The 14,820-nt window shown below is 43.6% G+C and overlaps 2 protein-coding genes across 2 annotated transcripts in view; both read left to right on the top strand.

Moving 5' to 3' along the window:
* Window positions 1-1,049, top strand: part of LOC308362770 (uncharacterized protein) — a gene marked incomplete at its 5' end in the record, with an annotated part of 45,097 nt that extends 44,048 nt beyond the window's left edge. Inside the window, one exon of the mRNA XM_080835497.1 lies at window positions 201-1,049. Coding sequence (XP_080691623.1) covers window positions 201-780 — 580 coding nt within the window. The 3' untranslated portion in view covers window positions 781-1,049. The remainder of the gene's footprint in view (window positions 1-200) is intronic.
* Window positions 1,050-8,829: 7,780 nt separating this feature from the next.
* On the top strand, window positions 8,830-10,344 carry bsk146 (brain specific kinase 146; the record flags this gene model as incomplete). Its single annotated transcript, XM_080833826.1, has 3 exons — window positions 8,830-9,001; window positions 9,194-9,396; window positions 9,508-10,344. 3 exons carry the CDS (start codon window positions 8,830-8,832, stop codon window positions 10,342-10,344), a joined length of 1,212 nt encoding a protein of 403 aa, XP_080689952.1.
* Between the last annotated feature and the right edge of the window lie 4,476 nt (window positions 10,345-14,820).

Here is a 14,820-nt window from a genome sequence, read left to right as displayed (position 1 = left end):
TAGATACCTAGGCCTCTCATGAAGGCATTCGTCTGAGATTTGGTGTTAGTCCCAGAGTTCCTCCGAAATGTACAGCAAACAAAATTTCACTGAATGAAATGTATGCAAAATGTAGCAGACAAAATGTAATGTACTGATGGAGTAGACTGAACTCTGACTAACTCTAAACTCTCTTGTGTGTCTTGTGTGGTGGTTTTCAGAAACGCCCCTCTGGTCGAACCCCCTGAGGTGATCTCCAGTCTGTTCCAGGGCGCGGGGCACATGAAGCGCGTGCCCCTGGCTCTGGACTCGGCCGTGTGGGCCCACCCACTGGGGGGCGAGGACGTGCTGAAGGACCTGGCCCTGGACTGCCCGCTGCCCCGCACCGTGGTGGAGATCACGGACGACCCAGGAGACCTGCTGGACGTGGGCATGTGGGGTGAGCGGCTGGTCCACTCCTTCCTGGCGCACTGGAAGAAGAACGGCCCGTCTGGGCCCACGGAGGTCACCTGGTACAACCAGGACGGCGAGACAGGGCGGCCGTGCGACTTCAAGCTCACGTTCGGCGCAAACGGCTCGGCCGAGGTCGTCTACGTGGAGGTGAAGACCACCACAAAGCAGGATCGGCACCTGATCCGGCTCTCGGCCAACGAGCTGGACTTTGCTCTCAAGGAGAAGGAACGCTACCACATCTACCGGGTCTACAGCGCCGGAGACGCCGAAAGCGTCCGCATTTGCCGCATCCGAAACCTCGCCCAGCACCTGCATTCCAAAGCACTGGAGCTGTTTTTGTTTGTGTAAACGTCATTCCTTCTGTGTTTTTAAAGAAGCACCTTTTATTTTTTGGGTATTTATTCAATAAGAATTGCTAAGACTTTTTACATTTTTTTAACCTCCTTTATTTTTAATGAAAGAAAGTGACCACATTGTTTTTTCCTTTCATATGCACTGTTCATGTGGCCAGTTTTTAAACTTGAAAAATTCTTGTAATTTTATACTTACTTGTAATGTACTCCTAGATTTTCTGTCAACTGTAATGCAAGACAACATCGCTTTTTATTTTAAGTTGCACTGCCTGTTAGTAACCTTTGTAATCAACTGTGATTGCAACGTATAAGATTTCAGATTTATTAATTGGCTAATGATAAAGAATTAGGCTCATAATAGGATGCTGTTCTTTCCTGTGCCCAGCAGTAACATTTGTCCATTGTTTACTAGCTTTTGACTTTGAGCATCTTTTAATCAGGTTATATTTAAAAAATCCTCTTCCAAAACAAATGATGGTAACCTTTTTTTTAATGAATTTTAGTCAATCTGGTTGGTCTGTCCTCTCTTCAGTGCAATGCTGTGACGTTGCATGTCCACTTGCTGTGCTGCTGACGTAGCTTTGGTTTATGTTGACAAATAAAACTAAGTGTGTACCCCACATTACATGTCCCCACCTTGCATCCGATGCCTTCAATTTGCACCAACGCATCTAAAGGACTTCTAAGCGCATGACCTACACTTCATTGCCCTACATCACTTGCAACCGCATCAGATTCCTCAGCCTCACTGATGGACCGACACACACACACACACACACATACACACACACACACACACACACACACACACACACAGACACACACACACAGACACACACACACAGACACACACACACAGACAGACACACACACTCTCACACACACACAGACACACACTTCATTACCCTACATCACTTAGTTGCAACCACATCAGATTCCTCAACCTCACTGATGGACCGTCTTACACACACAGACACACACACACACACACACACACAGACACACACTTCATTGCAACCACATCAGATTCCTCAACCTCACTGACGGACCGCCACACACACACACTCACACACACACACACACTCTCACACACACAATTGATTGCCCTACATCACTTGCAACCACATCAGATTCCTCAACCTCACTGATGGCGAGCCCATCACCATCCAAGAGGAGCTGTTTGTGTAATCAGTGCTAAAAGTTCACTTCGTGCGCAATTGATTATCTTCAATCCAAGTCCAGGATTAGAGGGGTTTAATTGCAACTTGGACTGGCCAATCGCATAGCTGTTCTAAGGTTAAACCAGTGTCATTTGCAGTTGTCCATAAGGCTTTGTAAGGCCCATGCAATTGGAAAGGAATAATTTTGCAGGGATGTTACTTAAGTATTTCAACATTTCATTTACACTTAGCCCAAAAAATGTATGAATGTAGCATCGGTTGTGCTGAATTCATTCAGGCTATGAATTTCATCAAATTCAATGAGTTGCTATGTGCCCCACTTAATTTCTTCATTTCGCAGGCACGGGGGAACAAAGGCAAAATGCAGAAAGTTCCGGAGGCTTCTCAATTAACCATGTGATGCAACCCGTTCCTTTCATCCTGAGGAAACAAACTAAGCGCTTCACATGAACAATTCATAATTCCTAAATCCCCTATCCCATGTGTAATGTAATTTAATCATAGCCTATGGTATGGGCATCTGATATTTCCATTTATGATGGACAGTCAGTGTTAATACCGTTGTTATAACGATTCACATCTTCTGATTTATTGTTTAACTTTCTGTGATTTAGCACCTTCGTGTAGAAATGGCATGGCATCTTTTACACATCCAGAGGATTAATCTTCAGCTCATTAGGTACTGATAATCTGTATGGAGACAAGAGCGGCTCCCAGACTGGAGTGCGAGTGCGGATGGTGCCGAGCGCTTTGCTTAGCCATTGGCTGAAAGAAGTACCGTACCGATCGCAGTCTGCTCCCATTGGCTGAGAAGAGCGGTGGGCAGGACCTTCGGCTATAGAGCTATGGTTTTCAACCACGGCCAATACGGAGACAATAGGGGAACGCAGGACAGCTGGTGAAACCCATCGGGCTGCTGAGACAAGTGAAATTACTCCACACCGTCAACTAGTCGGTAACGGGATTTGGTCTACAGTCGGTAGGACACAGATGTGAGAGCCTACAAATCACCTTAAAACGCTGTAACATGTTCCGTCTTCAGCCTCCCAAGGCGGTATCCTTCAGGCGTGTTTGGTCACATTAAGAAAACAGTGGACAGATTGAATGGTGAGTGAACGTATTGGCTATAATTTATTACCCTGTGAATCTGCACGTCAAACAGAACATTTCCTTTGGTATGCCTTAACCTTATACCGAATGGATGATAAAGATGTATATCTTCACATAATGAGAATATTCAAATACATATTCTGAATAAAATGTCAAAATAAGACCACCGCAGCATACAGCCTCTGTTAAAGGGGTCTTTGTGGTGACAACAATGGCAGAATGCAGCCTGATGCGTTTACGTCTGATTGCGGTAGTAGACTACCTCTTGTGTTGTGATCTCATGTTTTGCATGCATGTATAGTGTATGCTATAAACACATCAACATGACTCCGCCAGCGGCTCTGCATACGCTGTTCTCTACAACTGCGCCCGTGTCAAGAATACCAGGCTTGTGCATATTCAGTGACTGTCGTTGAGTGTGTAGTCTTTATAAACGTTGAACCTTGAAACACACCTCACTTTACACATACATTTACATTTACATACATTTACATGTCTGCTTGTGAACACTCTCTCTCTCACACGCACACATTCATGCAGTGGATACCCTCTAAACGCTGCTGACTGCTCCAGTCCTTCTAACATTGCTCTACCCGTATCCACAGTGCTGCCACTGTTGTCTTTGGGTCCTTGCGTGGAGGGAGAGGGGGTTTGGGGGTGGGGTGGGTTGCACAGAGCTGCCTGTCTGTCTAATGGGGCGCTGAGCACAGAAGCAAGCAGCAGCAGAGAGAGAAGGGAGAACGGGACTGGATGAGTCAGGTATATGCAGGGTCACTCGGAGCACGGCGGTGCTGAATAGGCGCGGTCAGTCAGACAGCTGGGGGGTGAGATGGTGCTATGTTGGGGGAATGAGTGGGTCAAAGGGGGTAGCCCTACAGACAGTGGGTGAGGGTCATCTTGCAGTCTGGATTTGGGAGAGCAGGCAGCGCTTTCTGACGATGTGGCTCATCAGCCCCTGGTGGACAGCGGCCAGCAGTGCAACGCGCCCGACGCGCAACGCGCCCGACGCACCTAACCTGAAGAGCTTTGACTTGCACAGGCTCAGCCTTGTGTAGTGTTTGTTTTGTCCTGTCTCGTTTTGATTTGTTTTGTTTGGAGTCTGAGGGCTTCATCCAATTGAGGGATTTCGTGTCTTAAATGGCTAACGAAAGAATGTGTAGTTTCCCCATACACAAGAAGGAGGTTCAAGGCCAGGAGAGCTCTCAGTTGCAACCTTAGAACAGTGAGCTTACTGAAATCTCATTATGGAAATGGATATTGAGGAAGAAATAACCCACTATGATCAAAAGATGTATCAGGTAATCAGATGTTTCTCATTGATTCAGTGATAGCCAGATACGCCACAACATGATGCTAGTTCATTTAAACTTAAATAAAGGCAAATAACTTTTCATTAATTATGTTGACCTTCAAATTAAGGAATTCATGGGATTAAAATGCATAAGGTCACTCTTATCTCATCTTCTGAAGAGGATGCCTGCAATCCAAGAGTGACATGCACTGACAGTATCTCCTCCTCTGATATTACCATAATATTCCTTTGTTTTTGTAGAAGAGGTCAGCTCTGCAAGCAACATCCCACACTCTAAGGCAAATAAGACTAGACTGAAGCATACTCATGATGACACATGACATACACACACACACACACACACTGACCCACACAGACCCACGCATACACATACACATACACCCACACAGTCTTAAAATGTAGGTCAGTTGTACTGTTTACTGTCACAAAAGCAATTATTTGATCCCTTCTCATGCAGAGCGTAGCTGCAGAGCTTTGCAGTGGAGGGGAGCGCATTTCTTCTACCCATGTGGTGCCTTATCTTCGCTGTTCAGGGATGTTAGTCGACCTTGCTTTGTGAAGCTTACTCGGTGACCTCCCATTCCTTGTGTGTTTTTCTGTGTGTGTATCTCTGCATGGGTGTGTGTGTCTGTCTGTGTGTTTGTGTCTGTCTGTGTCCGTGGGGTCTTGCATGTGTCTTGTGTGTGTGTGTGTGTGTGTGTGTTTGACTTTGAAACACTTTCAAGCCATGGTGGTGGTGCCACTGTTTAGCTTATGTCTGCAGGGCTACTTTGTTGATTCATAGGCACAGTCTGAGGAGCAGGCATGTACCACTGTGCTGCTAACCTCGCAGACTACTCTTTTCTCTCTGTCTCTCTCTCTCTTTCTCTCTCTCTTTCTCTCTTTCTCTCTCTCTCTCCTGTCCTCTGTGGTCATCGTGACAAGGCTCCTCATTAGTCCCTTCGGTAAAGTCTGAATGTGTGAGTGTGTGTGTGTGTAAGAGGGAAATGTTGAGCCTGAGCATTGTCTGTTGTTCTGTGAGTGTGTGGGTGTGCAGGTGTGCGTGCATGTGAGCATTCGAGAAGAGGTAGCTGCAGAGACTTTGGGCGTCTAAACATTTTGCTTACACCTCACATTTATTTTCATTGTAGGCCTGTTTTTTTCTTCTCTCTTTCGTTGTCAGGGTCTGAGTGTTCCTTCCTTCCAGCACCTGTGTGGCATTTTGGATAAGTGTGTGTGTGTGTGTGTGTGTGTGTGTGTGTGTTTTGATTACTGAATGTTCTTTTTCCATCTGCTGACAGAACATTCAGACAGAATTTAGAGCGATGAGCATTTATCATTGACTAGTGCTCATGCCTGCTTTAAGAGCAGCACAGACACCTACATGCACACACACACGCACACACACACACACAGAACTCTGACACACAGAAAATCATTACACAATATTGACCACCCCCCACACCAAACAAAAAATCGACACACTCAACCTTTCTTTTTCCAGTAGTACCTGTCGTACCTTTCCAACAGGCTCAATAAGACCTTACATAACAGAGACCCAGTGGCCATCAGCACACAGAAAAAAAGCTATTTGGTCTGCTTCAGTTTTTAATGATATAAAGCTCTTGATTAATGAGGGGAGAGTGTATGTGTATGATGGGTACAGCGAGAGGCTCCGGAGGAAGGACAGCGGGGGCTTCTGAGGTCCTGGTCATGTTTTTCTCTCTCTCTTGCGTGTGTGTGTGTGTGGATGTTTTAGAAAAATTGCCTCAGCGGTAACTGTGTGACTCGGAAACCTGTGGGTTTTTTAGACAGTTGCGTAACGCGCTCTCCCAGGACTTGGCTGCGCGCCACAGCTTTTCATTTCGATCCAATGATTCTTTTCTTTTCCAAGAGTTTGTGGGGTTTGATCTAAACACCTGTGTATTATTTCTGTGAGGTTATAAACCATGATCACAGTGATCCCAGTGACTGGGTTCCAAAGTTCCGATGCAATTTGATCCCAATCAAAAGTATGGATTATGTCAACAGCAACAGTCACAGAACTGCACTAGTTTTGCCACTGGCTACAAAAATCAGACAAAGGTTATACATGATGTAATGGAAAATAAGCTGTTCACTCAGTTCCATTTAACTATAAATCTATATTTATACCTGGCAAAACATGTCTACACTAACAAATGAATATTCCTCAGCTATTGGATCGGTTGAAAATAATGGCACTCGTTTTAAGCCATGTATTACATATTCTAAATTAGATTTGGGCCATCATTCTTATATCTTCGTATTCTGCTGAGCACACTGTACAGTTGAGCTAGGTTAATTGCTGTGGAAACCGCAGGTCAAGATAGACTGAAACAGATTGCTACGGCTGCCTTGTGGATAACGCAGTTATCCTGCTAATCATAACTAATCAGTGAAAGAGGCCCTGGGAACGAAAGCATTGTCAGTGTAACAGCTCTAGATATCCAATCATAAGGTCCATCATGCATTAATAACGTTTGAACATTAGTGAACTGAAGATGATGGTTGATTTAATGAATACATTTTTAAACCATTGTTTTCCTCCTCCATATTTTGCTTTGATTTATAACACAATGCGGCCCAGATGAAACATTACATTTGTCTGCAGTGACCACATGTAAAACCCATTTATATTCATTCAGCACACTGACCATCTGCCTCTGTTTTTAAAATAGGCCGTTATGAAGCTAAAAACTGATAGCGATTTGACTTTGGGTCTGTTTTGGCAGGAACTGCTTAAAGAATATCTGAGGCACTGAATTGTGGGTAACTCTTGTGCGTCACGCGCTGTTTTTGAGACACCAGATCCTGACTCTTTCTCTGACCCTCAAGGAGTCATGCGTCTCTCCTCGTCTCCTCTCCTAGTTTAGTCATGGGTCCATTTCACGCTTTGCAGGGGGTTGTGTAAATGTTTATGCTAGCTGCTAACTTGGCTGTTGATGCCTGTTCAACAAATCCACCCCCTCTATTTGATGGATGTGTTTGTGGTGAAATGCATGGAATGCAGATATTAAAAAAATAAAAAAATAAACATATATGGAAATGTAGAGATGTGATGCTCAAGTGTGTCTTACACACACACACACACACACACACACACACACACACACACACACACACACACACACACACACACTGAGCCCACACCACCTGCAAACACAGCTGAATCTTCTGTATCTCTACTGCTTTGCAGAAACAACTGCAGTATTTTGAGAAGGTTTCTGTTCCCATACTTTTCTGGCTTTCCATTTGTGCGACTTTGCTACAATCAGCCGTACATCCCTCCTCTGGGGGAGGAGAGAGGGAAGACGTACCAATCCACTTCCAGTCCACTCCCATTTTGGCCCCTTGTTCTTTTAAGAGCTTGCCACACTTCCGTTCTTCTTAATGTCAGTGTGACCTGCTTTGGGATTCGGAGATTCGGACATGATGCTGTTTTAATTCAATTCAGGGCATATCCAGTTTCCTGGTGTTCCGATTTATATTAGGAAGAGGACGCTTACATAAGAGCTGACGAAGCAAGGCAGATTGCATAGTCTGTTAGGCAGATCATTGAGCCCCGAATGAAAGTGAAGAGTGAAATTACAATTTGGGACGGCACACACACACACACACACACACACACACACACACACACACACACACACACACACACACACACACACACACACACACACACACAGCATATCAAATCAGAGAAAGCGACCGGCCAGTTTCAGGCTATGTGCGATTGAAATCTGAATATGAGAATCATGACTAATTACACGTTGCAGAGCTCGATTTCTTTGATGCAAGGATGACAAGGATAGGTCTATAGTTTGGCCTCACAGATGTGTGTGTTTGCTCGCTTCAGCAACGGGGTCCTGCTTTGTCAAGAACAATGATCGCCTCAGACTAACGACTTGTTTTGCTGCAGTGCCCTGGCTGAGTGTGTGTGTGTGTGTCCCCTGGCTGAGTGTGTGTGTGTGTGTGCCCTGGCTGAGACTGGGGAATTATGGTTGTGTTTCATTACAGTGTGTCTGGAAGGTCATTCATCCAGTTTTCTTCAGAGGCGCTGAAGTGTGATGCTTATGTTGATGATGATGATGATGATGCTTTCGCTAAATACATGTTTACCAGTAATTTCATGCTGTGGTTGAAGTGGCACAGTCACTGAAGGCAATACGTTCTCCAAACTGAATAAGGTGGTCAAGAGAATAAACCTTTATAAGAATAAAGCTCTTAGTTAAGTTGGAATCTCCTTTAGAAAACATTCCCCTTGGCAATGGACCTGAAATATTCTCTATTACATGTAATGTCTACCCAAGCCTAACAAACTACCTCCTCAAGTTGTCCATGGTTCCTGACCTGGTGCTTTTGTGGTTTCAGTGAGAGCCACCAGCGACCCGCTCCACTACTCTCTGCCTCCTCACCTCCTCCTCCTCCCTCGTTCAGAATCATGAGCTCCTCCCCTATGGTGTCCAGCCCTCCCATCAACATTGTGGAGGAGCTGCAGGTCATCACCGCCCAGAACCTGGAGAAGCTGGAGGTCAACAAGTACTATGAGGTCATCAGGGAGCTCGGCAAAGGCACCTATGGGAAGGTGGACCTGGTCATTCACAAAATGAGAGGTGAGAACACACACACACACACACACACACACATACATTCACCCACACACATACTGATATACACACACACCTGCAGCCCCCACTGTTATGTGTCTTAGAAATAGGTTATGTGGTGTTACATATGAGTTTTCAATCCTTTCATCAAAGAATGCATTAATATGTATATTTCGTCCCCACCCCCTCTTTAATTAGGCACAAAGATGGCCTTGAAGTTCCTGAAGAAGAAAACTACAAAGCTGAGGAGCTTCCTAAGGGAGTACAGCATCTCGCTCTACCTCTCTCCCTGTCCCTTCATCATCAACATGTTTGGCATCGCCTTCGAGACAGACGACTATTACGTCTTCGCACAGGAGTACGCTGTGGCGGGAGACTTGTTTGACATCATTCCCCCTCAGGTACAGTCAACTGGTCATCCAGTAGGTTATACTGTTTGTTTGATTACCGTTTGCTTGACGAAAACAAAAACAGGCAAATTATCAATTGGTGATTTGATTTAAATCTTACAGGTGGGTCTTCCAGAGCCGGTGGCGAAGCGTTGCGTCCACCAGGTGGCCATCGCCCTGGACTACATGCACTACAAGAAGCTGGTGCACCGCGACATCAAGCCTGAGAACGTGCTCATCTTTGACCGCGAGTGTCGCAAGGTGAAGCTGTCCGACTTTGGCATGACACGGCGGGCTGGCTCGCCAGTGAAGCGCGTCAGCGGCACCATCCCGTACACGGCTCCAGAGCTGTGTGGCGCCGCCGAGCCCTCGGAGGGCTTCTGCGTGGACCCGGCCACCGACGTGTGGGCATTCGGTGTCCTCCTGTTCTGTATGCTCACGGGCAACTTCCCCTGGGAGAAGGCGCTGCCCACCGATGCCTTCTACGAGGAGTTTGCCCGCTGGCAGCGCGCCCGGCGCTCTGGCGGTCCCGTGCCCTCGCAGTGGCGCCGCTTCACCGACGAGGCGCTGCGCATGTTCCGGAAGCTTCTGTCGCTGGACCCCCAGCGGCGCTGCTCGGTAAAGGAGGTATTCCGCCACTTCGGCCGGCGCTGGATGCTGGACAGCGAGGTCGGGATCAGCGGAGGCGCCGCTGCTGCTGGCAGCGGAAGCCACCAGGGGCCCCTGAGCTCCACTTCTGAGGAGGACGAGGAGGATGAGGACCTGCTGGTGGACCGCATGAAGCAGCAGACGCTCTCGCCTGTGGTGTGTGGAGGCTCCAAGATGGGTACCATGGAGACGGGGTCACCACAGGGTCATCGCTACTCTGCTATCCCACCCGCTGGGTACGAGCGCGTGGCCAGAGACAACACATCTGGCAGCCGCATCCTGGTTACCACGCCCATCGAGATTTGCGTGTAGAGATGTTCAGTGTACATAACGGACAACATGTACACAAATGTCAACACTCATTCACTCACTCTCTCTCTCACACACACATGCACACACACACACACACACAAAAAAACCTGAAAGGACAGAAAATGAACACGTATATTTCCAAACTTAACTCTCACAGTGGACAAAGAACTTCAGTTCCAGACTGATTTTGTTCGTCAGCCTTTCTTGGATCTGGGACTGCAGGACTCAGAGCTTCAATGGCCTGGTACACAATGGTGACCGCAATTAGTGGCTTTCTCTTGTTAACATTCCTAATAGTGACATAAATATCTCTATAGAACCTCTGTAGGGACTACATGGCGATAGAAGACTGTGTCACCTTTCCAACTGTATAAATCAAACAAAACATACCTGTAAGCAGAATTACACAGAAAGGTTCTAATACATAAATTACCTAGAATAATGGAAAGTTGCAAAGCTGAAATTTCTGATAATGCGAGAGATGGAGACCTTTAGCAAAAAAAAAATGTTTGAGAGCAATATACCTATATCAAGCAAAAAAAGACCCCTTACAGGGATAATTTAGTAAACTGGTCCAAACTATGGCAGAATGTTGGCGTTTGCTTAAACAGAATCTAAGATGCAAGGAAGCTAAGGTATAAAACTGCCCACCACACATTTTTACAATGCCAAAATACACACAACAGATTTATTCAATGATTGATTATTAAAACCTTGAGCTCTCTGTGATCTTCAGGATGTTGAAATATGTACCTTCCATTTAGATGAATATCTCAAAAATTCTTCCTGAAACTTGAATTTAGATGCAGTTATTTCTTTAAAAAAATGGTAGTTTTATTTGAAATGTGCCCATCCATTTCAACCAGAAAAGATGAAGAAAACCTTTTTGAAGTGTGTCGTAGGCACTTTAACATTGACCCTAAAATGTGGTAGGAAAGACACTGTTTACTTTGTACTATGTACTGGGGCATAATGATTCAGCATTTTTAATTCCTATTGCTTTATTTAATTTATTTGACAGCGAAATATATATTTTTCAATTGGTTATTTTGTAATTAGCCAAGGGGTTTTTTATTTTCTGTTTATTGCCGAACATAGCTAATGTTGATGCACTTGCGCCAAATGGTACTATTGCTTAAGTAAGTGCTGCTTATGTGCACAGTGAAACCATCACCTCTTTTCTATTTCCCTATAAAGCTATTACTATCATTATTTGTACACAGTCAAAAGCAGAGATCATTATACATTTTTAGCATTTTACATCGTGGGTCAGATTCCAAAGAGAGCCTACCTACAACCCCCAAAAATAACATTATTCTATCTATCCCTGCGGATACATCTGAAGTGACATGGACATTCTTAGTCCCCCTATATTTGGGGTTATTAGTGCAAATGATTGTCCATCCTACTGGAAACACAACAGACTTAAGCTGTGTGTCACTGCTCGCCCTTACGCGCTGAAGCGAGACCACTCTGATGCCCCTCGTCCCCATTTAGGTGCGGTGATTTCCCGCACCACCATCGAGGGGTTCTTGATGACATAAAAAAAGCTATGATGTCAGACCAACTGAGGATGACCACTATATGAGTGAGCCCATCTCAGCAGTAGCTGTGGGTGAGTGGGGGTGCTCTGTCCAGGGGGATACAGGGGAGGCTATGGAATGGAAAAGTCCAGTCCAAAGCCCTTAGCTGGTGTACCAGACTAGTTTTTTTTTCCTATTTGGGGTGAAAAACTGTTCAAAATAACTGCTGACAAATGCTTTGAAGTAAAAATTTGAAGACGTAATTTGTTAATGTGATGATTGGTTGTTTATTGTCGTCAAAACTGAAGACGCTTTAGTCATTTTTGTATGACCTAAACTGCATGCAGATGGATTGACTACAGGGTGACTAAAACCAAGCTGCATTGAGTGTTGGATTGGAGCTATTCTATTTCTACCCAGTGTTCTAGTATGAAAATGTCACTGTCATTTTTATGTCATAATGTCATTTATAGGCTGAAGTGCTTGGTAGGATTCTTACATAAAACCAAGGCTGATGTTAAGTCAGACATGTATGGATTTCAGTCAACTGATAATGTACTTCAGTAGGTGTCAAAACTGCCCAATTAAAGGTCAGCCTATACCACTCACCAGTGGAAGAAAATCAAAAACAAATGACAAATTCAGAGCTTCAATTTAGTTTCTATCTCACAAAAATATATTAAAAGTGTATTTTTTACATATTCTTGTTTAGTGATTTTCCGTTAAATGTGGGAAATTCAGAATTGCTGCCCAATGTTATTTTTAATTTCTTTTTCTTTCTGATTTTAACAGAAAATAATTGTGCAGATGGACACAATCTCATCTTTGAATTGCATGATGAAGAGATACAACTAAAACATTTATATATATATATAAAAAAAAATCTGTCTTCACAAAATACACAAGAATTGTTGTGTAATTTTGCTGTAGCACAAATACTTGCAAAATATTCCATAGTAAAAATATCTTTATGACCTCTTAAAACAATCTAGGGCTAAATATAATGACAAAAAAATAATAATACTTGATGGTTTTCCAGTGTGTTGTATTTGTATCATGTTGTTGTTGTGTTACTGTCTTGACAAAACCAAGGACATCATCAGAGCTGCGATTTTATCATTATTTTATTTTTGAATAAGATGTTATCCGAGTCTTGCAATACTCTAGTGCTTGTGAGGAAGTCCAACACTTCAACACAAGTGCTTCTGAGCAAAGAAAAAAAAAAGAAAACAAAAGAAAAAGAGAGCTTGGGGAAAAGGAGGACAGGAGTGTTTTGTGTTGTTGTCCTGATATAGCTGCATGACTAGGACGTGTGAGGGAGCCTTATGTGAAGAGAGTGCTGGGAGAGGGTTTCATGTGTCTCTTGGGAAAGACAACGTGGCCAAGCCACAGCTTTGTGCGGCATAGAAAGGTAGTTCTGCATCTATCTTAGACGAGAGAGATGCCAGAACACGGCACTGTGGGTCATACCTAGGTAAATGGGTGAAACCGTGTGGGAAGAAAAGAAAAGGTTGGAATTTGAAATAATAATTTTTTTTGAACTGAATGGATTTTCAAAGCAATTGTTCGAAACATTCTGGCTTTTATGCCATTTCTCTCCATTTCTGCCAGCTGATTTTCAAGAATTGACACTCCAACCTTCATGGACTGATTTTTGTGTTTTGTGATGCAAGTTGTGTGATTTCATTGTGTTTCTCTTCAGTGACAGACTTTAGATGCTCTGTGGGTCAGTGATGTTTCAATCAGTAGAAAAATCAACAATAGAACTCTTGTCAAACTGTCTTCGCAATACAACTGTCTTCCTGTTGACGGATTTAAGCAAAAATAAAGTGAAATCTTTAAGACCTGTGTGTTGGCCCGTGTGTTCTCTTACAAATAAAATGCATACAAATGAGAGCAGTCTCGATATGACTGTTTCTGTAGATTACGATACTGTTATTCACCATACTATACACACTTTGACCTCTGTAAGTGCCATCATATGAAAAGGTCTCTAATTTTTTCATAATTATGAGGTACTTAATTACTTTCAGCATTACTACAGTGATACTCTTGTGACTTGGTGATGTACGACATATTTATCATGATATCATGCATCAAACAGTTGGGAAGGTGGCAATCCCTAGCCCTAAAGGCAATGTGAATGGTCTCGTTAAGACACATGGTGAAAACCAGGTAGTAGGCTGATCCGGTCTGATTACAGGTGGCAATGATGACCATACTTCATTCAACCTAACACTTAATGATGGCAGACCTCAAAGTAGCTGTGCTCACACAAACAACGGCTGTCTCCATATGACTATGTTTATGTGGATTACGATACCGTCACTGTATCGACACTTTGACCTCTGTAAGGGCCATAGTAGGAAAAGGTCTCTCTATTTTTTACATAATTATGAGGACCGTGGTGAAGTTGGTTGGAAGTTGGATATTCAACAGGCATTCGGACACCCATATGTTTAGGGACCATCAACAAATTACACATTTAAAATTTCAAAAGTCCATAGCTTTTCAACAACATGAACTAAAAACATAAAAATGATGTTGAACTGTTCAAAATGTATGCATACATATTGCACAGCCTTTATTTTGTTTATTTTCATATCAGGTTGTAACAAAATGTTTTAATTCAAAATGAATCTTCAAACTTCAATAGCTTTTTGGTCATGTGACTTATCATCCTCAAATTAGTTTCAGAGTGTTCATTAACTATGTATACATGTTGCACAGCCTTTAGTTTTTTCATTTTCACCTCACACTATTTTCAGTGAATTTTTGAAAATGTGAAACTTCAATAGCTTTTTGGTCATGTAACCTATCATCATCAAATCTATTTCAGAGTGTTCACTGACTATGCATGCATGTTGCACAGCCTTTAGTTTTTTCATTTTCACTTCACACTATTTTCAGTAAATTTATGAAAGTCTGAAACTTCAATAGCTTTTTGGTCATG

The sequence above is a fragment of the Sprattus sprattus genome (assembly GCF_963457725.1).
Source record: "Sprattus sprattus genome assembly, chromosome: 3".
Taxonomy (NCBI): domain Eukaryota; kingdom Metazoa; phylum Chordata; class Actinopteri; order Clupeiformes; family Clupeidae; genus Sprattus; species Sprattus sprattus.
The sequence above is the reverse complement of the archived record's forward strand: the minus strand, read 5'-3'. Positions and strand labels throughout refer to the sequence as shown.